The 24,302-nt window shown below is 40.4% G+C and overlaps 1 protein-coding gene across 1 annotated transcript in view; it reads left to right on the top strand.

Annotated features, from left to right (window-relative positions):
- The window catches only part of LOC132399340 (EMILIN-2-like), an 89,443-nt gene that overhangs the window by 12,990 nt on the left and 52,151 nt on the right, over nt 1-24,302 (top strand). The window contains exon 4 of the mRNA XM_059979598.1: nt 21,075-22,994. Within this exon, the coding sequence (XP_059835581.1) occupies nt 21,075-22,994 (1,920 nt within the window). The remainder of the gene's footprint in view (nt 1-21,074; nt 22,995-24,302) is intronic.

Below are 24,302 nucleotides of genomic sequence, written 5' to 3'. Positions count from 1 at the left end.
TTTTCAGCTTCCACTTTCAGATCCCTGGGGTATAGTCCATTTAGTCCAAATGCCTTATATACCAGCAGACTTTTCAGCTTCCCAAGCACCTTCTTAGTAAAAGCAACTGCACTTATTTCTGCCCCCCTGACAATCTCACATTTCTGGCATACTGCTAGTCTCAACTGTGACGACTGATTCAAAATACTTTTTAAGTTTGTCTACTATTTCTTTGTCCGCTATTACTACTTTCGGTTGATGCTGAATTCCAGGAGAGGGAATTTCTAGAATGCCTACGAGATGGCTTTTATAGCAGGCCATGGTTGACCCCACTAGGGGAGCAGCTATTCTGGATTGGGTATTATACCCAATGCAATACTGATATATTGGATTTTTGCTTCTCCTTCTCAAATTTCAGGGTGAATTTCATCATATTACGATCGCACTCCCCTAGGGTTTTTAAGCTCTTTAATCAATTCTTAGGGGAGTGCGATCGTAATATGATGAAATTCACCCTGAAATTTGAGAAGGAGAAGCAAAAATCCAATATATCAGTATTGCAATGGAGAAAAGGGAATTACAGAGGCAAATGAGAGGAGTTGGCCAGAATTGCTTGGAAAAGAACACAGGCAGGGATGACAGCAGAGCAGCAATGGCTGGAATTTCTGGAAGCAATTTGGAAGGCACAGGATCCCAAAGAGGAATAAAATTTCTAAAGGAAAGATGACACAACCGTGGCTACAAAAGGAGTCAAAACCAACATATAAGCCAAAGAGAGGGCATATAATAGAGCAAAAATTAATGGGAAGTTAGAGGACAGGGAAGCTTTTAAAAACCAACGGAAGGTAACTAAAAATGTCATTAAGGCAAAAATGGAATATGAAAGAAAGCTAGCCAATAATATTAAAGAGGATACCAAAAGTTTCTTCAGATAGGTAAAGTGTAAAAGAGAGGTGAAATTGGATACTGGACCACTGGAAGACGATGCTGGAGAGGTATAATGGAGAACAAACCTCATCCTCTTTAATATTATTGGCTAGCTTTCTTTCATATTCCATTTTTGCCTTAATGACATTTTTAGTTACCTTCTGTTGGTTTTTAAAAGCTTCCCTGTCCTCTAACTTCCCATTAATTTTTGCTCTATTATATGCCCTCTCTTTGGCTTATATGTTGGTTTTGACTCCTTTTGTAGCCACGGTTGTGTCATCTTTCCTTTAGAAATTTTATTCCTCTTTGGGATCCTGTGCCTTCCAAATTGCTTCCAGAAATTCCAGCCATTGCAGAAATGAGTGCAGTTGCTTTTACTAAGAAGGTGCTTGGGAAGCTGAAAAGTCTGCTGGTATATAAGGCATTTGGACTAAATGGACTATACCCCAGGGATCTGAAAGTGGAAGCTGAAAAGATTGTGGAGGCATTGGTAGTGATCTTTCAAGAATCATGCTGTAATTGTTCTGGAAGATTGCAAACATCACTCTACTTTCTAAGAAGGGAGGGAGGGAGGCAGAAGAAAGAAAATTATAGACCAGTTAACCTGGCTTCAGTGGTTGGGAAGATGTTGGAGTCCATTATTAAGGATGAGGTTTGTGGTACTTGGAGACACATAATAAAATAGGCCAAAGTCAGCATGGGAGAAATTTTGCCTGACAGATCTATTGGGATTATTTGAGGAAATAACAAGCAGGGTAGATGAAGGAGAATTGGTGGATGTTGTAGACTTGGATTTTCAGAAGGCCTTTGACAAGTTGCCACTCACAAAGTTGCTTAACAGGATAAGAGCCCATGGTATTACAGGAAAAATACTTGCATGGATAGAAGATTGGCTGACTGGCAAGATGCAAAGAGTAGGAATAAAGTGGGCCTTTTCTGGTTGGCTACTGGTGATTATTGGTGTTCCACAGGGGTCGATATTGGGACTATATTGATATAAATCAATGATTTAGGAGATGGAATTGATGGCTTTGTGGCTAAGTTTGCAGGTGATGCAAAGATAGGTTAATGGGCAGGTAGTGTTAAGGAAGCAGAGAGGCTAAGTCTAAGACAGGTTAGGAGACTGGGCAAAGAAGTGGCAGATGGAATATAGTGTAGGGAAATACATGGTCATGCACATTCGTGGGAGGAATAACAGCATAAACTATTTTTAAAAAGGGAAAATTTCAGAACTTAGAGGTATAAAGTCCTCATGCAGGATTCGCTAAAGTTTAACTTGCAGGTTGAATTGGTCGTGAGGAAGGCATTTGCAATGATAACATTCATTTCAAGAGGACTAGAATATAAAAGCAAGGATGTTATGCTGAGGCTTTATAAGGCATTGGTCAGACCACACTTGGAGTATTGTGACCAGTTTGGGTCCCTTATCTAAGAAATGATGTGGTGTCATTGGACAGAGCCTCTTGGAGGTTCATGAGAATTGTTCTGGGAATGAAAGGGTTAATATAATTAGGCGTATTTGATGGCTCTGGGCCTGGAGTTTAGAAGAATGAAGGGGGAATCTTATTGAAACCTATTGAATATTGAAAGGCCTCGATAGAGTGGATGTTTCCTATACAGGTGGCCCCCATTTTTCGAACATTCGCTTTACGACAGCTCGCTGTTACAAAAGACCTACATTACGTGTTTTCGTTAACCAAAGAGGATTTTCACTTTTACAAAAAAAAGACTCCCGCTTTATACGTGTGTTTACCCCGAGAAAGTCTACCATGACCGTGAAGCCTTGTGCGGGCAATTGTGTGCGCATGCGTGTACGTGCGTAGGCATGTACATACGTATGCATTTATGTGCATAGGCGTGTATGTGCTGATTTTTTTTTCTCCAAATCGATTTTGGCTCGCTGTCTTCCAGATTTTGATAAGTGAAACTACATCGTACATACAATATTTCTACTTTATATAGGCTGTATATTTATCATATCATTCCTGCTTTTACTATATGTTTGTGTTATTTTAGGTTTTATGTATTATTTCATTTGATTTGGTAGGTTATCTTTTGGTTCTGGGAATGCTCAAAAACTTTTCCCATATAAATTAATGGTAATTGGTTCTTTGCTTTACGACGTTTCGGCTTACCAACAGTTACATAAAAATGCTCTACCTTTGGATAGCGGGGGAAACCTGTACTGGGGGACTCTAGGGCCAGAGGGCACAGACTCAGGATATGATGATGTCCATTTTGCATGGGAAGAAATTTCTTTAGCCAGACATTGGTTGAAACTATGGGATTTATTGCTATAGATGGCTGTGGAGGCTAAGTCAGTGGGTATATTTAAAGCAGAACTTGACAGGTTCTTGATTAAGTTAGGGCATCAAAGGTTATGGAGGAAGGCAGGAGAATGGAGCTGTGAGGGATAATAAATCAGCATGATGGAATGGTGAAATGGATTCTGGGCCAGATGGCTTAATTCTGCTCCAATGTTGTGGTCTTATGGTAGTAATATAAATTGCTCAAAGGTCTATAGAGGATAATAATGGAATGTAAGTTAACAACTTGATATAGAGCACAGAACAGTACAGCATCAGAACAGACCATATGGCCTACAATATTGAGGTAGTGTAATTAGGCTAATTATGCCAAATTACACTAATCCCTTGTGCCTGCTCATGGTCCGGATCCATCCAATCTTTGCATATTCATGTGCCTATCTAACAGCCTCTTAGGCTACGTTCACACTAGACCGGATAATTTTGAAAACACCGGTTTCACGTAAAAATGATCGTCCACACTATGTGTTTTTCAAAATACCTCTATCCACATTGAAATGGAGATTTCGGCGAATCTCCTCCTACTGTGAATGTGCAGGACACATCTACCAAAAACAAGCGACATGTTTGGTGTCGAATCTCGCCATAAAAGTGCGCGTTTGTGTAGTTACAGACTAGAAAAACTTAAAATGATGGACTGCTGTTGGCTTTCACGCAAGAGAACTTAAAAAACAAATACTGGAGCATACGGAGGCAAACGACAGGGAGTTCACAGACAGACCTGGCTGACGACGAACATTGAAAAACTGACTAACTCCGTTGCATTAATAAAGCACCTTTTTAAATGTATAAAACATGTCTGCATCAGTGTTATCTTGTATTTCCATACAATGTTACATTAGGCTGTTACAAATCTGTTGTCAGAGAAGTACTTGCATAAATAGGTAAACCACCTTCATAAAAGCAAGGACAGAAAACAGGGCAAAGTAAGTATACTTATTTATTTAGTAAGTTATGGGTCAAAGTATTTGGTGAGTACATTTCTAACTCTTCTGGCGTCAGTTTCGTTGCCATCTGTTCTGAAATTGTTAGGTTGCGTTCAAGAAAACAATGAAATAGCGCGCTGCTGTCTGACAGTATTTTCAGATTTCTCCGGTTACCCCATCCACACTGATCCGGCAAATCAGGCGTTTTCAGAAATACACACTTTGGAGAGCATTTCTGGAAAGCTCCAGTTTCGGGGGACGAAAACGCTGTTTTAGTGTGGACGGAGGGTAAAAATGAAGAGAAAAAGCTTCGGTTATGGATTTATCCGGTGTAGTGTGGATGTAGCCTTAAATGTTTCTATCATATCTGCCTCCATCACCACCTCTGGTAGTGCATTTCAGGCATCTACCACTTGTCCTGTACATCTCAAACTGAATGTCCTCTAGTATTAAACATTTCAAGCCTAGAACAATGATACTAACTGTCTAATCTATTACTGCCACTCAGAATTTTATAAACTTTTATCAGGTCTCCTCTCAGCTTCCGTTGCTCCAGAGAACATAAGTGTAGTTTGTCCAGCACATGCCTTGTAATCAAAGCAACATTCCGGTAAGCCTCTCCTGCACCCTCTCCAAAGCCTCCTCGTCACCTATAATGAGGAGACCAGAACTGAATGCAATTCCAGATGTGTCCTCACTGGAATTTTGTAAAGCTGTGACATAACTTCCTGAGCCCTGAACTCAATGTCTCAACCAATAAAGGCAAACATACCATACATCTTCTTTGCCATCCTATCATCTTATGTGGCCACTTTCAGGGAGCTGTGGTCTTGGATCCCAAGATTGCTCTGTTTATAAATGCTGTTATGAGTATAGCATTAACTGTGTACTTTCCCTATACATAGAATAGTTACAGCACAGTATAAGCCCTACAGCCCATGATGTTGTGCTAACTTTTTAACCTACTGTAAGATCCATCTAACTCTTCACTTTCCCATAGCCCTCTATTTTTCTTTTATCTATGTGTAAGAGTAAGAGTCTCTTAAATGTCCCTAACGTATCTGCTTCCACCACCACCCCGGAGTGTGTTCCATGTTCCCATCAAACTCTGTGTATGCAAAAAAGACCACCTATCTTTGACATCCTCCCCTAAACTTTCCATTGCAATATTTACCATAAAATTATGCCCCCCTCATATTAGTCATTTCTACCCTGGGAAAAAGTTCTAGCTGTCCATTTGAACTATGCCTCTTATCATCTTGTACACCTCTATCAAGTCACCTCTCTTCTCCTTCACTCTAAAGAGAAAAGCTCTAGTTCACCCAACCGATCCTAAGAAGACGTGCTATCTAATCCAGGCAGCATCCTGGTAAATCTCCACTGCACCCTTTCTAAACCTCCACATAATGGGGCGATTCTGCAAGTGCAGTCTGGACATAGACACAGGCACCCCCCTATGAACTTGCACAGCAACTTTGAGGGATCTGTGGATGTGGGCACCAAGATCTCTTTGTTCCTCGATACTACTAAGAATCCTGCCAATTACCCTGTATTTTGTCATCAAGTGTGCCTTTTGAAAGTGAATCTCTTCACAGACTTCTTCATTGAACATCATCACAGGACTCTGGGCCATGACAGAGGAATCCAATAACTGGGAGCATAATTTCAGAAAAGGTTGTTGTCTATTTAAGACAGAAACTGGAATGACTTTTTTCTCTCAACATGTCACAAATCATTTAGTTCCTGATCCAAAAGTCTTGTGGGCATTCAGCTATTGAATATTTTCAATGGGGGATCAAATAGATTTTATAGCATAAGAAACTCGAGTATTACAGGGAACAATTGTAGCGTAGCAGTTAGCGTAATGTTATTACAGTGGCAGTGACATCAGTTCAATTCTGTAAGGATTTGCATGTTCTCTCTGTGACCTCCTGAGTTTTCTCTGGGTGTTCTGGTTTTCTCCCACATTCCAAAAATGTACTGTTTAGTAGGTTAATTGGTTACATGGGTGTAATTGAGCAGTGTGGGTTCAGTGGGTCAGAGGGCTTGCTGCTACCTTGCCGTATCTTTAAATAAATAAAAACAAATAACACAGGAAAATGAAACTGAGGTCAAGGTCAGAACAGCCACAACCTTATCGAATGGCAGGCAAGGCAGGGAAAGAACTTGGGGCATGTTTCTGCTTTGTAAATACGTGGTTAAATCTCTGCTAGAGAATTGTTTACACTTTGGGGCAATTATAATTTATTGAAGAATTTGGAGTTTGCAGAGGAGGTTTTACTGGGATTATACCATTGATTTAAGTTTTGTGAAGTGTCTTGAGTGGTTGGCGTAAGTTTTATAAGGTTAAGGGCAAAATTCAGGGTATTTTGACAGGAAAATGTCAAGGGATTCTGTAACCAGGCTCTGTAATCATGTTGTTATAAGGAATGGGAGATTTGACTTCATGGAGATTTTTTCAGGTTCTGGAACAAGCATTCTGAAAAGTTGGTGAATTCTGATTGCATGCCACCCACTTCAACTCTGCTTCACATTCCCATTCGGATATGTCCATACATGGCCTTCTCTACTGCCATGATGAGGCCAAACTCAGGTTGGAGGAGCAACACCTCATATACCATCTGGTTAGTCACCAGCCCCTTGGTATGAACATCGAATTCTCCAACTTCTGGTAATTCCCTCCCTCTCCCTTCCCCCATCCCAGTTTCACTCTGCCTCCTCTTCCAGCTGCCTATCACCTCCCTCATGGTTCTGCCTCCTTCTACTATCCATAGTGCTTTCCCCTTACATTCCTTCTTCATCTTTCCTGCCTATCCCCTCCCTGCTTCCCCTTCCCCACCCCTTGATCTTTCCTCTTACTGGTTTTTCACCTGGTACCTACCAGCCTTCTCCTTCCCACCCTCCCCTCACCTTCTTTATAGGACCCCTGCCCCCTCCCTCTTCAGTCCTGACGAAGGGTCTCGGCCTGAAACATTGACTGTTCATTTCCATGGATGCTGCCCGACCTGCTGAGTTCCTCCAGTGTGTTGTGCGTGTTGCTTTGACCCCAGCATCTGCAGAGTATTTTGTGTTTGTGCTGCTGATAGCCTGCCTCCAGAGGATCTCTCAGGGCCTACAGTATTTCCCAAGTGTCCATGTAGATGCCTGGTGCCTTCCTATCCCCCTTATAAATGTGTGCTCTATAAATAGATCCAGTCTGCATTTGAGCTGAGATTCGATGATAGCGACATTGAGAAAAACATGCCAAAAAATTGTCGGTGTTAGAATGAGGAATCTGAAAGGTCAAAATCATTACTCCTCATTTTTTTCATGGCAGGAATACAAAGATCACACTGAGTATTTTTGCAGTCAGGCTAACACCTTAATTAGCTTGATGAAGCAACCCTTGCTGGGTCAAATATCTTGCTGAGGTCAGTAAAGGCAAAGTATTGTTCACTTCATTTCTTACACAACTGCTGAATAAAGAAAATAATGTCAATGTGTCCATGTTCCAGTTTAAAAAACACTGCAATTTCAGTAACACTGGTTACTGGAATCTCCCTTATTTTGATCCAAGGTTGTAACCTTTGCACCCTTCATATCTGGAATGATGGTTTGTTCCTCTTAGCAGGAACAGAAGCTCAAAACAGATGATACAGGAGTGTTAGTTTTCCATGCTTCGTGAGTTCAAGTGGAATGGCATCATCATTTGGACTTTGGCCTTGAGCCTGCAAGTCAGTACCTTTTTTAGGCTACCCTACAGTGCTTTTGTATCTCTCCCTTGATGGGCAGGTTCTACATGACCCTCAGAGCCTCAACGGAGAGGTTATTTTCTCTGGAATACAATTCTAATGAAGGGTCTGCCACTCTCTCCATTCTATGCACTGATGAGATTTTAGTAGAGTCGTTTTTTGCTGATGGAACATCTGCTTATTTATAAATCCCATTCTAATAGTCGTAACATTCCTTGTGTTTGAAGATGTGGATAATCTGAGATTTGCATCCAGCAGTTGTTGGATCAGAACCAAGTGGTCTGCTGGACTCTACTCTGAGCACCTCTTTGTGCATTTGGCAGCATCTGGTTCATTTCTCCCTCGTACTTGGAGAGGTGGTCATTTGGCATTAGTGACAGGTTCCATTACACCATTGTTGGCCTTGAACCAGTCAGTATTTTCCAACCTTAGTTCTCTGATTGCGAGGAGTAGTACTGTTAATGGTATATGAAATTCCATTCCAGCTCAGTTCTCCACTTTGAATGCAAACACCAGAGAATATTGTACAAAGGAATCGAGGAGCTGTGATTTGTATTTTGTCAGGCATCAGCTAACTTTGTTGCAAGGACGCAAAATGTGTGAGGAGCTCGTAAGGTGGCATCTATAGAGGGGAATAAACAGTTGATATTTGGGCCGAAATCCTTCATCGGCACTGGAAATGACCAACTGGACTGGGAATGAGAGGCCTAACATATGAGAAACATTTGACCGCTCTTGGACTGTACTCCTTTTGGAGTTTAGAAGAATGAGGGGGGACTTCATAGAAACATTTCGAATGTTGAAAGGCATGGACAGATTGAAAATGGCAAAGTTGTTTCCCATCGTGGGGGAGTCTAGTACAAGAGGGCATGACTTATGGATTGAAGGGTGCCCATTCAGAACAGAGATGCGAAGAATTTTTTTTAGCCAGGGGGTGGTGAATCTGTGGAATTTGTTGCCACAGGTCGCAGTGGAGGCCAAGTCATTGGGTGTATTTAAGACAGAGATTGATAGGTATCTGAGTAGCCAGGGCATCAAGGTTATGGTGAGAAGGTGAGAGGGTGGGACTAAATGGGAGAATGGATCAGCCCACGATATAATGTCGGAGCAGACACAATGGGCCGAATAGCCGGCTTCTGCTCCTTTGTCTGTGGTCTTATGGAAAGGAAGAGCGAGGGCAGAAGCCATAATAAAAAGGTAGGGGAGAGAAAGGAGTACAAGCTGGCAGGTGATAGGTGAGAGGGTAGGTGTGTGCGTGATGGTGAGGAAATGAACTAAGAAGCTGGGAGGTGATAGGTGGAGGAGGTATAGGAAGGAATCCATCAGGAGAGGTCAGGGGACTATGGGAGAAGGGAAGGAGGAAGGGAACCAGAGGGAGGTGATGGACAAGTGAGAGGGTAACCAGAATGGAGAATGGAAAAAGTGAAGGAGGGAGGGTAGAAACACCAGAAGTTGGAGAAATTGATGTTCATGCAATTGTGTTGGAGGCAGAATATGAGGAATATTCTCCAACCTGAATCTGGCCTCATCATGACAGTAATGCAGGTTATGTACAGGTGTCGGAATGGGGATGGAGTTGAATTGAAATGTGCAGCCACCAGGATAACCCTACCTTTGTGGTGGACAGAGTGAAAGTCTGATTATGTCTCAAATATTTGCAGCATTTCAAAGACAAATATTATCGCACTGGTATTAGAATTTTGGTAGAACAAAGAATTGAAACATCCAATCAATAAATTAGCATTATATTGTTTAAGGTTTTTGATCTATTTTACCTAAGAGGGATTTTGAATTTTGCTGAATTCTGTATTCTATCAAAATACTGGTAGAGTGGATTGTGGTTAATTGGGCCATTGCTTAATTGGGACAGATGTTTATTTTGGATAACTCATAAAGAACAAAATAGCCGGGATTGCTTTCAATCATTTGAAATAATATGTTGCTTAACTGGGGCAGGAGACTGTTGCTGAACAGTTTCTAACTAGTGTGAGTGGCTTGGAAGTCGTGTGACTGTTAGACACTACACCATGCTTAGAGCAGTTTTTAAATAGTGTCAGTTGTGTATGTTTGGGTTCAAAAGGCAGAGATTTTTGTCATTGATAGTTGGTGAGAAATAAACAATAAGACAATTCAGAACTGTTTTGCTTACTGTGGTCTAAAGCATTCGGACTTGGGGATGCCAGAAATGGCTGGGAGTGAAAAATAAATGAGTTCACTAATTTAACAAGTTAGGAGCTATGGATAATTTGAAGGTATCGACAATCAACTTGAATGTTACCTTTGGTCCCCACCGGACACTCAGCTCTCACTTGTGGCTCCAAGTAGCTGTTTGCATGTGACAGCTGGCACATCCCAGTACGCTGTTTCAACAGGGGGCTATACCAGGTGAGGACAACTGGCGGGTCTCATACCCCGGTGAGATAGGAACATGCCTGGCCAAGCATGCAAAGTCAGCTCCAGCTGAGATCTACAGTGAGGTCTAGTGGTCAGGAAGATAGTTCTGCAGTGCAGTGGAGAACGAAGGGCATGATGAGGCACAAAAGTCATCATGATCATCCATTAAACCAGGGAAGACCCCGGTAATGATTTCTAATTGTTCCAATAGGCTTAGACTTTCGAGGTCAAGAGAGTGAAACTGCCCCAGTACAATGGCTTTTCCACTTTAAAAACTCTCCCGCACTGGTTTCTTATTGTCGGATACAGGATGACCACCAGTAGTATTGATAGTGTTTTAATTTGATCTGTATTTCATTTAAATACATAATTCATAACTCAGTTAAATGGTAGTTTGTCTTTTTTTTAATAACTTTAATTATTTCTGTGGAACTGCCTAATTTGGTTAGCTACTTAATTGGGCCAAAATGTACTGTTCTGATGTGCCCCAATTAATTAGATTAGATTAGATTCAACTTTATTGTCATTGTTTTGAGTACAGATACAAAGCCAATGAAATGCAATTAGCATCTAACCAGAAATGCAAAAGAATAGTGTTATTTACAAAATAACTGTGAATAAAAAGTAAGTGCTACAGCACACAAATAGAAAGGTACTGAGTCAGTACAATATGGGTGCAATACTGCTTAACACTGATGTGAGGTTCAGCAGGGTCACAGCCTCAGGGAAGAAGCTCTTCCTGTGCCTGCTGGTGTGGGAGCAGAGGCTCCTGTAGCGCCTACCAGATGGGAGGAGAGTAAAAAGTCCATGGTCAGGGTGAGGTGCATCCTCAATAATGCTTTTCACCCTGCCCAGGCAGCGTTTATGCTAGATGTTCTCAATGGTGGGCAATTGGATGCCGATAATCCGCTGGGCAGTTTTCACCACACGCTGGAGTGCTTTGCAGTCCGATACAGGACAATTGCCATACCACGCTGGAATGGCAGTTAATAGGAGTCTACCGTATTATTAATTCAAACGCCAGTGTCACATATTTTTCTTTGAAATGCAAGTATTCTTTGAAGGGTGGAGCAAACTCGATGGGCCTAATGGCCTACTTCTGCTCCTATATTTTATGGTCTTGTGGTCTTATTTGAATAACAAGTGAACAGTTATCTCAGTAGTTTTTTTTGAATTAAATTCTATTTATTTTTGTGGAGACTATGAATGATGCATTCAGGCAACTCTGTTGGGAGTTCATGTGCCAAGGGGATATGGAAAACCTGAATGAGTGAGGACATGGAAAACGGAATATATTGTGGAAAAATGTGAGCTCATCCACTTTGGTGCACATAACAGAAAAACAGATTATTTGTTAAATACTGAGTCTTGGATACTGTTAACGTTGAACGTGACCCAGATGTGCTTATATATGAGTTACTGAACGTCCTGATGTAGGTCCAGCCGGTGACTGGGAGGACATGTGGTATGTTAGTCTTTAGGGTTTTATCTCACAAGTAATGAAGTCTTATTGCAACTATATGGAGCCTGCTGCTAGAAAATTGTGCGCAGGTTTAGTGCCCTTACAGAGCAAGGCATGAACTTGCAATAGATGCATTTGGCTGATTCAAAGGATTCTGCGTAAGTTATATGAGAAGAGATTGAAAATCCCTGTCCTGTTTTCTCCGGCCTTTAGAAGAACAAAAAACATGATCTCATGAACAATTCTTCAAGGGCTAGACAGAGTGGATGGACGGAGTATGTTGCCCCTTCATGGGGAGTGTAAAACCAGCAGACACAGTTAGGGCTGAAGATTTCTTCACTCAGAAGATGGTGAATCTTTGGAATTCTCTACCATGGACAGACGTGGACACTCTGGTTTTGCATGCACTTAAAAGAGAGATTGGTAAGATGTCTAGACATTAGTGAATCTAGGGATATGGGAATCATTTTGGAAAATGGAACTGAAGTGGAAGAGCAACTGTGATCTGGATGGTGAATGGTGGGGCAAGCTCAAACAATCTATGGCCTTAGTCCTTAGGTTTTTGTCGGCTGAAATAAATGTCACATCCTGAGTTTTGTTCATCCTGTTGTAGGAAAGGTACCATTAAGCTGGAAAGAATGCAGAACAAATTTTCAAGAATATTGCCAAGACTTGAGGTACTGAGGCATAGAGAGGTTGAGTAGGTTAGAAATGAATTCATTGGAGTATAGGAGAATGGGGCGGGAGGCGGTGATCTCTTTGGAATATGGAATGATCTGCTCAAGGAAGAAGCTAAGGCAGATACATTAACATGGTCAGTTGGGCCAAGTGGTCTCTGACTGTACAGTTCAAACAGGGATTGACTGGGAGAAATCTACTACCAGCAATATGCATGCTTGATTAGCAGCACTCTGGGGAAAAAAAAAAACTAGAGGCAAAGGAGATTCGATGTTCAAGTTTAATGGATAAAAGAAAGGATGAAAGGATTTTTTGGTTAGAGTCATTATGGCATGATCTGGGACATTAACCTTGCACATCAAGAGAATATTTGTCCTTTGCTTAACCATTTAGCTCATCAGATTTAGGGAAAATATGAATAGAAAATTGATAAAACCAGATTTGAGGAACAGTATGACATTCTTTTTCTGGAACATGAGGCAGTTCTAGATATTTTCCTTATCTCTTACTCCATTTATTATTGATTGGATATGCCCTGATCTTAATATCCCATAATTCCAGCTATGGAAAATTGACGAGCACAATGTGGAACACTTTAAAATTACCATGTCCAGGCTATACTGTAAGTTTCATAATTATGCCGAGGTTTGTCAGACATTGACTAATGAAGATAGATAAACCCTTGACTGGAACAACTGCAGGATCCATTTCAAGAGGAACAGGAGTCTGAACCCAGGAGAACACCTACACCTGACTTTAAATCTAGACCACACACGCAGTCAAGCAGACAGTCGTAAGCACTTTAGACAGATAAGTAAGGGCAATGAATAAAAATGGGGGGTGGTGGTGTCAGGGAGGGGTAGTGTGGGGAAGGGCTTGTGCCTGTGTGGGGGTGTCCATCAGTCAGGTGTTCATAACCCAAAGACCACAACCTATCCTTGCCTTCTTCCTCTCTCTGTCTCTACTTTAAGTAATTGTTTTTCTTTAGCTGGCTTATATGCTTTTGATGTTACTCATTGCATTACTGTGAAGGTAGAGTTCAAGATCATTCATTGTTGTCATAGGCACATGTACACAGGGTATAAATGCAAGTAACCAAAAAAAAACATAATGACCCTAGTCCAAGAATGGGAAGAAGAATAAATGATAACGACATCAAGTGATTTTTATGTATTTTCAGACTTGTGGACAAATTTGACTTAAGGACATTTGTTTAAGAAAGAGAATATGAATAAGCTGGGAAATTATAGGTTGGTGAGTCTGACATCAGTAGAGGATTAGCAGTTTCTGGCTTATGGACAAAATTGACTTTAGGACCTTTATCAAAACAGAACCAGTTTGTTACTCAAGGACAGCCTGTATATCAGCAAGATGCTAGAAACCATTGAAACTGCTTTTTGCTGGGTGTCTCTAGAGATGTGGCTCTTAAGCCCCTCATGGCCACCAGACTCAGCAGTGAGAAAACCATCTTTTTCAGACTCCATATGTCTAGGGTTGATTTGGGTCCCACCAAATCCAGAAGATTGGGATGTCTCATCAACCAAACCCCGGTCAGTATGAATACTCTGTAATTACTACCCCAGTGCAATCGCCCATCAGCAGGAATTAACAGACAGTACACTGCATACTATTATAATGAAAATATATTTAATAATGTCAGCTTTATCGAACAGTTAGTAGAAAAAGAAAAGGTAAATGTAAAAAGGGCCCATTACAGTTAACCCAGTCCAAATCTGCACTGAAGTTGGAGCTCATCTTGAATCTGTCTTTAACTCACTCACTGAACCCATGGTATGCCCACACCAAATCCAAAAGTTGTTTGAAAACCATCTTGAACAAACTGGCTCCCCCTTAGGGAGTTTTGGTCCTTCCTCCTCGAAGCTGTTCATCTGCACAAAGCAGCTTGTGCAACAGGGACAGCATCCTCAGCCATCTTCCCTCCTGACTTCTCCCAGCTCCTGGCAAAAAGACCTCGACCCACACCAGTGACTTCACAAAATCCTCTCTGTCCAGCGTTCTCTAGAACCTTCTCCAGATTCCACCGTCCTGATTGGCTGACACAACATTCCTAAGTTGAAAAACATAGCTCGTTTTCTTTAGCTCAAATCCAAAAGTGCTAAAAACAGAACAGACTGCTCTTACAGAACTGCTAAAATTAAATACCTACAGCACAGCAGTAAAAATCTTAACCAGGGTGTTACACCATTATGAAGGATGAGAAAGCGGAGCACCTGGAAAACATCAATGGGATTAGTCAAAGTAAGCGTAAATTTCTGGAAGTAGACATCCCGCCCTGCAAAAACTAATTTCAGGGAGGTAGCACCATCAATCTGAGGGAGAGTCCCGGGAGAGGTGGGGTGTCTGCAATAGAGTAGCTCCTTAGTAGCTAGCCAGCTAGTTTAAATAACATTAGCTACACTAGTGAACGAATGACACCTGTTAAACTCACCTCTCCCTCCCGCTCTCCCAAAGATTGAGTTCCGGCATATTGTATATAATTTGCTGGTGTCAGGGAGCCGCTACCAATTTGCAGGAGACTCCCGGAACTTCCAGGAGAGGTGGGATGTCTGTGGAAGAGAAATCATGTCTGACTGACCTGGAATTTTTTGAAGCAACACACACAAAATGCTGGACAGCCAACATCTATGGTTGACGTTTCGGGCTGAGACCCTTCATCGGGACTGGGAAAAAAGATGAGTCAGAGTGAGAAAGTTGGGGGGAGGGGAGGAAGAACGTCGAATGTACTTTTTCCAGAGATGTTGCCTGGGCTGCTGAGTTTTTTCAGCATTTTGTGTGTGTTGCTTGGACGTCCAGCATCTGCAGATCTTCTCTCGTTTTTGTTTGGAGTTTTTTCAAGATGGAACTGGTGAATGAGATAAATTAGTAGATATGGCCTACAGTTCTTGGATAAAGTCCCATATACAAAGTTAGAGTGTAAACTGAAAATGTATGCAATAGGGATTAGATTAAACAAGGCCTTTTCAAGGTAACTAGAGGGGTGCCAGACTGGCACAGGGATCGGTATTTGAGGTCTGAGGAGTTTAAATACAGTGTCTATAAAAAGTATTCACCCCCCCACCCCGGAAATTTTCATGTTTTATTGTACAACAGCATTGAATCACAGTGGATTTAATTTGGCTTTTTTTCTTACACTGATCAACCAAAAAAGACTGTTTTGGGTCAAAATGAAAACAGATCTCTAAAAGTATTCTAAATTAATTAGAAATATAAATTAAAAATAATTAATTACATAAGTATTCACCCCTTTTAATACAACACTCCAAATCATCACTGGTGCAGCCAATTGGTTTTAGAAGCCACATATTTATTTAAATGGAGATCACCTGTGTGCAGTCAAGGTGTTTCAATTGATTGCAGCAAAAATACACCTGTATCTGGAAGATCCGACTGCTGGTAAGTCAATGTCCTGACAAAAACTACAGCATGAAGACAAAAGAACACTCTGAGCAACTCCTTGAAAAGGTTATTGAAAGCACAAGTCAGGAGATGGATACAAGAAAATTTCTGAGTCTCTGAATATCCTTTGGAGTACAGTTAAGTTGATCATTATGAAATGGAAAGAATATGGCACAACAGTAAACCTGCATAGAGCAGGCCGCCCTCAAAAACCGAGTGTCCATATAAGAAGGAGATTAGTGAGGGAGGCCACCAAGAGATCTATGACAACTCTGGAAGAATTACAAGCTTCAGTGGCTGAGATGGGAGAGACTCACATACAACAATGTTGTGCGGGTGCTTCACCAGTTTTATGGGTGTGTCACTGTTGAAGAAAACTCTCATGAAATCACAGCTAGATTTTGCCAAAAGGCATGTAGGAGACTCTAAAGTCAGCTAGAAGAAGGTTGTATGGTCTGATGAAACCAAAAATTAGGTTTTTGGTCATCAGACTAAAAGCTATCTTTGATGTAAGGCAAATATCACACATCATCAAAAACACTCCTTGAAGTATGGTGGTAACTGCATCATGCTGTGGGTTGTCTTCTCTGCAGCAGGCCCTGGAAAGCTTGTGAAGGTAGAGGGTAAAATGAATACAACAATATACAGGGAAATCCTGGTGCAGTCTGCAAGAGAACTGCGACTTGGGAGAAGATTTCTTTTCCAGCAAGACAATGACCCCAAGGATAAAGTGAAAGCTACACAGGAATGGCTTTAAAACAACAAAGTTAATGTCCTGGTGTGACCAAGTCAGAGTGAAGACCTCAATCCAATTGAGAATTTCTAGCTGGATTTGAAAGAGTTCTTCACTCATGATCCCCATGCAACCTGACAGATCTTGAGCAGTTTTGTAAAGAATGGGGAAAATTGCAGTGTCCAGATGTACAAAGATGGTAGAGACCTATCCACACAGACTCGAGGCTGAAGTTGCTACCAAAGGTGCACCTACTAAATACTGACTTGAAAAGGGTGAGTAATTATGCAATTAATTTCTTTGTGTTTAATAATTGTAATAAATTTAGACCAATTTGTAGAGAGCTGTTTTCACTTCAACACAGAAGTCTTTTTTTGTTGATCAGTGTTAAAAAAGCTAAATAATTTATATTATTAAACAATATACATACAGTGGCCACTTTATTAAATACACCTGTACACCATATCTAATCAGCCAATCACGTGGCAGCCGCGCAATGCATAATAGCATACTTATATGGTCTGTTCAGTTGCTGTTCAGACCAAATATCAGAATAGGGAAGAAATGTGATCTAAGTGACTTTGACTGTGGAGTAATTTTTGGTGCCAGATAGGGTAGTTTGAGTATCTCAGAAACTGCTGATTTCCTGGGATTTTCACACACAAGTTTCTTGAATTTGCAGAAAATGGTGCAAAAAACAAAAAAATATCCTGTGAGTGGCAGTTCTGTGGACGAAAACACCTTGTGAATGAGAGAGGCCAGAGAAGAATGGCCAGACTTGTTCAAGTTGAGAGAAAGGTGACAGTAGCTCAAATATTCACATGTTACAGTAGTGGAGAGCATCTCTGAATGCACAACATGTCAAACCTTGAAGTGGATGGGCTGCAGCAGCAGAAGACCATAAACATACACTCGATGGCTACTTTATTAGATACAGGAGATACCTGCTAAAGTGGCCACAGAGTGTATATGAAAGATTTAGCTGATGGAACTAAATGTAACATTTTCAAGTTTTCTGATGATGTACTGTGGGGGATCCATGTCTGATGTGAACTGTGTGATTTACACAATTTGGAAGGGTGGGCAAACAGAATTAGAATCAGGTTTAATATCACTGGTATATTCCATGAAATTTGTTTTTTAGCAGCAGCAGTAGTTTGCAATACATAATAAAAGCTATAAATTACAATAAGTGTGTGTATATATGTAAGAAGTTAAGTTGCTTATAAGTAGTTATAAGTAAATTAAGTAAGTAGTGAAAAAGAGAGGGCAAAAGAAATAATACTGTTAATGTGTTCATGGGTTTATTGTCCGTTCAGAAATCTGATGGCGGACGGGATGAAGCTGCTCCTGAATTATTGAATGTGTGCCTTTAGGCTCCTGTACCACCACCTTGATGGTAGTAATGAGAAGAGGGCATGTCCTGTGTGATGGGGTTCTTGATGATGGATGCTGCCTTTTGAAGGTGTTCTGGATGTTGCGGAGGCTATTGCCCTTGATGGAGCTGGCTGAGGTTTCAACTTACTGCAGCTCTTTTCTGATCCTGTGCAATGGCCCCTCTGTAACAGACAGTGATGCAAACAGTTAGAATGATCTCCACAGTAGAAATTTGCGAGTGTCTTTAGTAACATACCAATTTTACTGAAACTCCAAATGAAATATAGCCTGTTCTTTTAGCTGCTCACCTGATGTACAGCAAGTTGTAGTAATTTAGTGCCAATCCTGATCATCTTTAGCTTGCTGCTAACATTCTGTCCAATCTTCAATTAAACAGCCAACTGCTACAGGCTTCTGTACTCATTTAGATTTCCTGTCTGAAAATTTTCCTTGAGCAATCTTCTAAAGGACTTCCCTTGTGGTTTTCCCCTCACTTCCAGTTTGACCAGAATACTCTAAGTATTGTGGTCACTTCCCCATTTCATGTTTTATGAGGAGCCCTCTCCAATCAAAACAATCCATATTTTCCAGATGAATCCAACTGAATTCTTATTCCTAGATTAATACCAACTACCTAGCTAGCCTCAATTCTCTCTGCACTTCACCAAGCCTCCTTAAGCCTCCCACTGACTCATTGGGAAGATTTATCCTCAAGCCTACACCAGGACTGCCAATTGATGTTGCAAGTACTCACTCTCAACATAGTATATAAAGAACATTGAAGAGCAAATTCAACTTTGTAGCAAAAATAATCTCCAATGCTGTTTAGTTTCAGAGAATAAATAGAGGTTATTTACACTGATTATACCAGCAACAGAAAAAGTAACTTGAATTAATGCACAAAGCTTGAACAGAAAGGTATAAAGTTATTTTTTATAACATAAACTTATTTCCATAAATAGGCTTGAAGCTTAATTGTTATGCTGAAAATCAGGAAGGAATGAGAGAAGTTATGGGGGGAGAAAAGGGGATTAAAGAGCAGCTCTCATTTGGACCCAACTCTGGGTCAGCAAGGTGCCTTAATTCAAATTGTCATTGCTTCGGGGTCTCACCATTGCTTTAACTGGGTTAGTGCAGTTCATTTTGATAATATTTATTTTCCTTGGGTCTAGCAAATTAGATATTTGTTTTCTTGTGTTTTAGTGATAAGTCAAAACACAATTTTTGGGAAAAAAAATAGCAATTGAAAGTTATGGAGGCATAACCCTGTAGATTGCTTTTATCACTCTATGAATATCTGCCAATAAATTCAGGAGTTGTTCATTTAAGAGAACAATTATTTATCACAGACTCCACAGAAAATTGTTTTAAATCACAACCATGAGCTTTGTTCAGTCACTGTATGAGTCAAGCATCGCACTCCATGACTGGTCCTGGCGCCTGATTCATCATCCAGATCCTAGGGAGTGACTGCAATGGACAAGTTGGAAGATGGATTTGTAATGGCCCGAAGGCCATTTTAATGAGATTGTGCATTCTTTGTGGTAAATAATGCTAAGGATTTTTTTTCCCCATATCCTTCCTGGGTGTCCAGTGATTCAGAAGTTCCATGTCCTGTACAAAGGGTGAGTCAGAATGGAAGATAAATCTGCCATCATTAGATATACTGTCCTCCAAATACACTTTCTCTGTGGCTTTGAGCCAAACCAAAGTGGCTCTGATTTCACATTGAGCCTTCTTGGGATAATGAGTACATAGCAAGGGATCAAGAAAACCTACGCCCTTAAAAGGAAGAGATATTGCAAGCACAAACCAGGACAATCCTATTAACTGCAAATCATTGCAACTGTGCCCAGAATTCATTTGCTACTGCATACTCTTACTTTAGATATCCCCATGGTGTGCATTTCCATCAATTGATGACAGTGGTTCAAGTACAAAGGAATGACTTCTGGGGATATTTTGAGGCCATTTAAGTCTCAGCCACATTCCTGTAGTTTTTAAGTAACATGCACAAAAAATGCTGGAGCATCTCTGCAAGTCGGGCAGCATCGATGGAGGAGACTTGCCACCTCCCAGCTTCTCACATTATCACCTGATCATCCACTAACTTTCCCTTCATCAGGTCTCCCTTATTGCCTGCCTGCTTATACTTCTTCCCCTGCCCCAACCACCTTCCGGTATCTCTCCCCTTTCTTTCCAGTTCTCAGTCGGAAACATCAAATGTTTATTCCCTACTATAGATGCTGTCTGACTTGCTGAGTTCCTGCAGCATTTTGTGTGTGTTGTTCAAGATTTCCAGCATCTGCAGAATCTCTCGTTTCTGTCATTCTTAAGTCATTTATGTATCATACTTGGGAGAAGACCACTGCTTGCTTGCCCTAAAGGACATTACTGAAACAGACAGGTATTTAGTAATTTTGTTATCACTGTTAATAGTTATAACTTTCATAACTAATTTAAAATTTCCTAGATGCTGTGGTGGCATTAGACATTGTGTCTACAAATCTCTAGCCATTAGTCTTTGGCCATTTAGCCATCATCTTAGGTTCTCTGTAGCGAGCAGTACTGAAGGTACATTGAACTCAAGAATTGAAACATTTCACGAGATTGGCTCTCCATCAGCTTCTTGACCAATTTAAAGCAAAACATTGATTTATAGAGCTTGAGCTTTGCTGGCAAGGCCAGCATTTCCTTCCCATCCCCAATTCCCCTGGAGAATGTGGGTGAGTCACTTTCACAAATTGTTTTAAGTCCATTTGTGAAGGACCTTCACCAGTGGCTGTTCAGTGGGATTCTGGAACCTGTACCAAGTGGACATCAAGGGCTGCACTTACCTGTAATGGAAACATCCTTTGGTTAATTTGAAAAGAAAATAGGTGAAAAGTCAAATATTCTAGAAGTTGGAGATCCCTTCCCTTCTGCTATGGGATCACAAGTTCATTCAATGGGATGTAACATGGCTTCTTTAATTATAACTGGCAAATTAAATATATTAGTCTGCTAAATATTACTCTGATTAGATTTTAAATATTTAAAAGTTTATAGTTTTGATAGATGTCCTCTTTTGATATGAATGTGCATTTTGTGTTGATATAATATTGACTGACTATGTTTATTCAGCTCCCGAATTGCCAGAGAGACAAGGACATAAAGAGCCATCCACTGACGTGCAAAGCCTAAAAATCCAGCAGTTGGAATATGAAGTGCAACGCCTTAACCAGGTTCTGGAAAAAATGCAGGCATCGTTGACAGGGCTGGGTGACAGTCTGAGGAACAGTGTCCAGGAAGATACCAGCAAAACACTTGCCACATTGTTGAATAACCTGAGACTCTCTGGCAGTGCTGTTGGCTTTGAGAGTGTCCATGGTTCAACTGTCCATGAGAATGGAGATGCATTCCATCAATCAGGAATGGGTGAAATGATGTCTAAAATAACAGAGGTTAAGGAAACATTAAAGACTAAGAGTGATATGCTTGACGAACTACATGGAATGGTGAGTGGGCATGATGGACAGCTGAAGCAGCTAATGGAAGCTGTTCAAGGGCCTGTTTCTACCTATTCTCCATTTTCCAATGGAGACTTTTATCAATCTTATATTGATAGCAAATTTGAAACTCTGAAGGAAGAGATGATGGTTGGCATTGACATGAAATTTGCAGACATGAAGAATTCCTGTGAGTACAGGTTAATGTCTCTCAAAGAGCAATGTGAAGAAAATGAGCTGCAGTATGAAAACATGGAGAAATTGCTTCATGAGAAAGAAGATGAACTGAGAAAGGAGATGAGCAGCATCAGAAAACTTCTGCAGGAATCACCAGGCCAGTACAACTGCTGTGTTTCCACAAGCACTTTAAAACGCCAATTGAATAACATGAATAAAAAGATCTCCAGAGTAACTGATGCAAACATGGTGTTAAATGCTAGAATGGATAATGAGCTGGAGCGCTTTACAACCCTTAATCTGGAAAATATTTTTGCTGAGAGACTGGAAGAAATTGAATCTAGAATAAATGTAACTGAGAGAAATGCTGAAGAGCATTGTTTTTATATTGAGTATACTCTGAGAGGACTCATTGATAGTGAAGTTGATGGTGTGAAAGATTTGCTAAAGAAGCAGCTCCAGGTGTTACGGAACAAACATGATGAAGATTTGGCAGGACTTGGCAACACAACTTCAACTGCTGCATATGGCGGTGAGCTGGAATCATTACTTCAGCATGATCTGAATTCGAGTAATATGATGGAGCACCTTGAGAATAGGTTGCAGGAGATAGAGAGTGTCTGCCAGACTGGTTGTATATCTGATCCAAGGGAGATGAACAACGTCAAAAAGGATTTAGAAACCTGCAAGGACAATTACAAGGAGCTATTGTTAAAAACTAAACAAAACTCAGTTCTTGTTACATCGCTTAATGGTACGATTCATGAAGGATTTAAGAGGGTGGAAGAAAACACAGACTTGGAAATAGTGCACAAAGAAATAAACAAACTAAAACTTGCAATGAACACTGTTGAAAATACTGTACAAACACAATGGGAAGGTCTGAACAAGAGTACCGAAGCACTCGTAACCATCGAGTCCACATTAATGAAGAAGCAGCAGGAGTGTCTGGATAAAATTTACAAACTGCAGGAGACAGACAGGAACTTGGAAATGCAGCTGCACAGGAATGAAAGTCAGTTAGACGAAGTGAAGGCACAGCTGGAGCAGTTAACAGGTCAGATGGCTAAAGACCTTAATAAGTGTAAACATAATACACAGGGTATCCAGAAGGAAGTCTCTCATATTGATAGCAAGGTTGCACATATTGAGAATGTTTGCAGTAAGCTGGATAATATTTCTGGCAGCCTACAGCGGATTAAGGATGGTCTGAACAAGCACGTCAGTAGCCTTTGGAACTGTGTCCATCATATAAACAAGACTGTGAAATCACATACTGCAGATATTGTCACATTGAAGAATCCTGGTGTCCGATTCCGAACTCAGGTCCCCAAAACTGCATACAAAGTTGATGCCCTTCCAGTTCAGCCTATACCAGGTAGGATTCATTAACTTTAACACATTTTGTTTCTTGCAACGATACTTGAAATTCAAAATTATTGTACCTCTTGGTTAAGAATATATTGTTTTTATTTCCATTGCATGCTCTTGACATGCTTATCTACTAAGTATCCAATTAGTAAAATACTGTCAATCCATCTGACACAGTTTTAGAAACACTGAACCTCAGGCAGTATGCTTTAGTCTTGTATGATATGCTTAATTCATGATGGTTCGCAACATAACAGATGTATAAATGCCAAACTATCATGCTGCTCTTAATTAACTCAACATGTTCCTTCAGGCATAGCCCAACTTTTAAAGAAAATCTATGATTATTTTGTTCAATGTCTTTCATGTTTCAAGAACAAAATTTGACATTTTATTTCAGTTTTCAGTTAGCTGAGACAGTACTTTTCCATTCAGTTTTCACTTATAAATAGATGGTTTACTTGAACACTATCTGTATGTTTGCAGTAATGTCAGTGGAAGAATTAGATTGAAGCCAGTACCAAATTTAGCTCATAAAATAAATCCATTGTCTATGCCAGGACCAGTAAAGGATTTAGAGGCATATTTAAACCTTCCAAAAGGAAAAGATTAGAGCATAGCCTTACCTGAAGTTCCACCCAGCTATTAAAGTAATGAATAGGAGGAGGAGGGGAAGTATTGATTTTTAATGGCCATTTGGGGCACTTTGCATCATTTCAGTGTTTGATACTTTTTCCAATATTTTTCATTATTATAGATTTCTGGTTCTGTAAATATCAAGTTCTGACATATATTTTGGCTGGCTCTTCCAATGCCAAAATGGCAAGTACTGCATGTCCTTTTTTTTGAATACCTAGGATAAGGATTTTTGCACCTTTTTGAGCAGGTTCCTGCCCTGCTTGGCCTGAATACTTTTCATCTAATACACTGATAGTAAGCTTTTCTGCAGATTTGGATTTGTTCTCTAATTTTTTCTGCTTGAAACCTTTCTTAACAATTGATCCTTTCAGTTATCAATGAAGTGAACTGAACAAGAAATGCTTTAAAAATAAACTCAACAGGTCAGGCATTATCTGTGGAAAGAGAAGTAACTGATGCTTTGAGTCAAACACTTAATAAGAATTTGCATGTGGTGTCAGAGGAAGTTTGTGACTATTGTGATCTTCTGTGCTTCCATATTCCTTCAATAACACTGGACAGCAATTTTTTAAAGTGTTTCTTCTCAGAAATGTTTTGCGGTTATGATAGACTGCTTGAACCTGAACACACGCATAATTTCAGACTACTTGTATCATGCAGGAATTTGGAGAAACAA

Source organism: Hypanus sabinus, chromosome 1 (genome assembly GCF_030144855.1).
Source record: "Hypanus sabinus isolate sHypSab1 chromosome 1, sHypSab1.hap1, whole genome shotgun sequence".
NCBI classification, from domain to species: domain Eukaryota; kingdom Metazoa; phylum Chordata; class Chondrichthyes; order Myliobatiformes; family Dasyatidae; genus Hypanus; species Hypanus sabinus.
The sequence above is the reverse complement of the archived record's forward strand: the minus strand, read 5'-3'. Positions and strand labels throughout refer to the sequence as shown.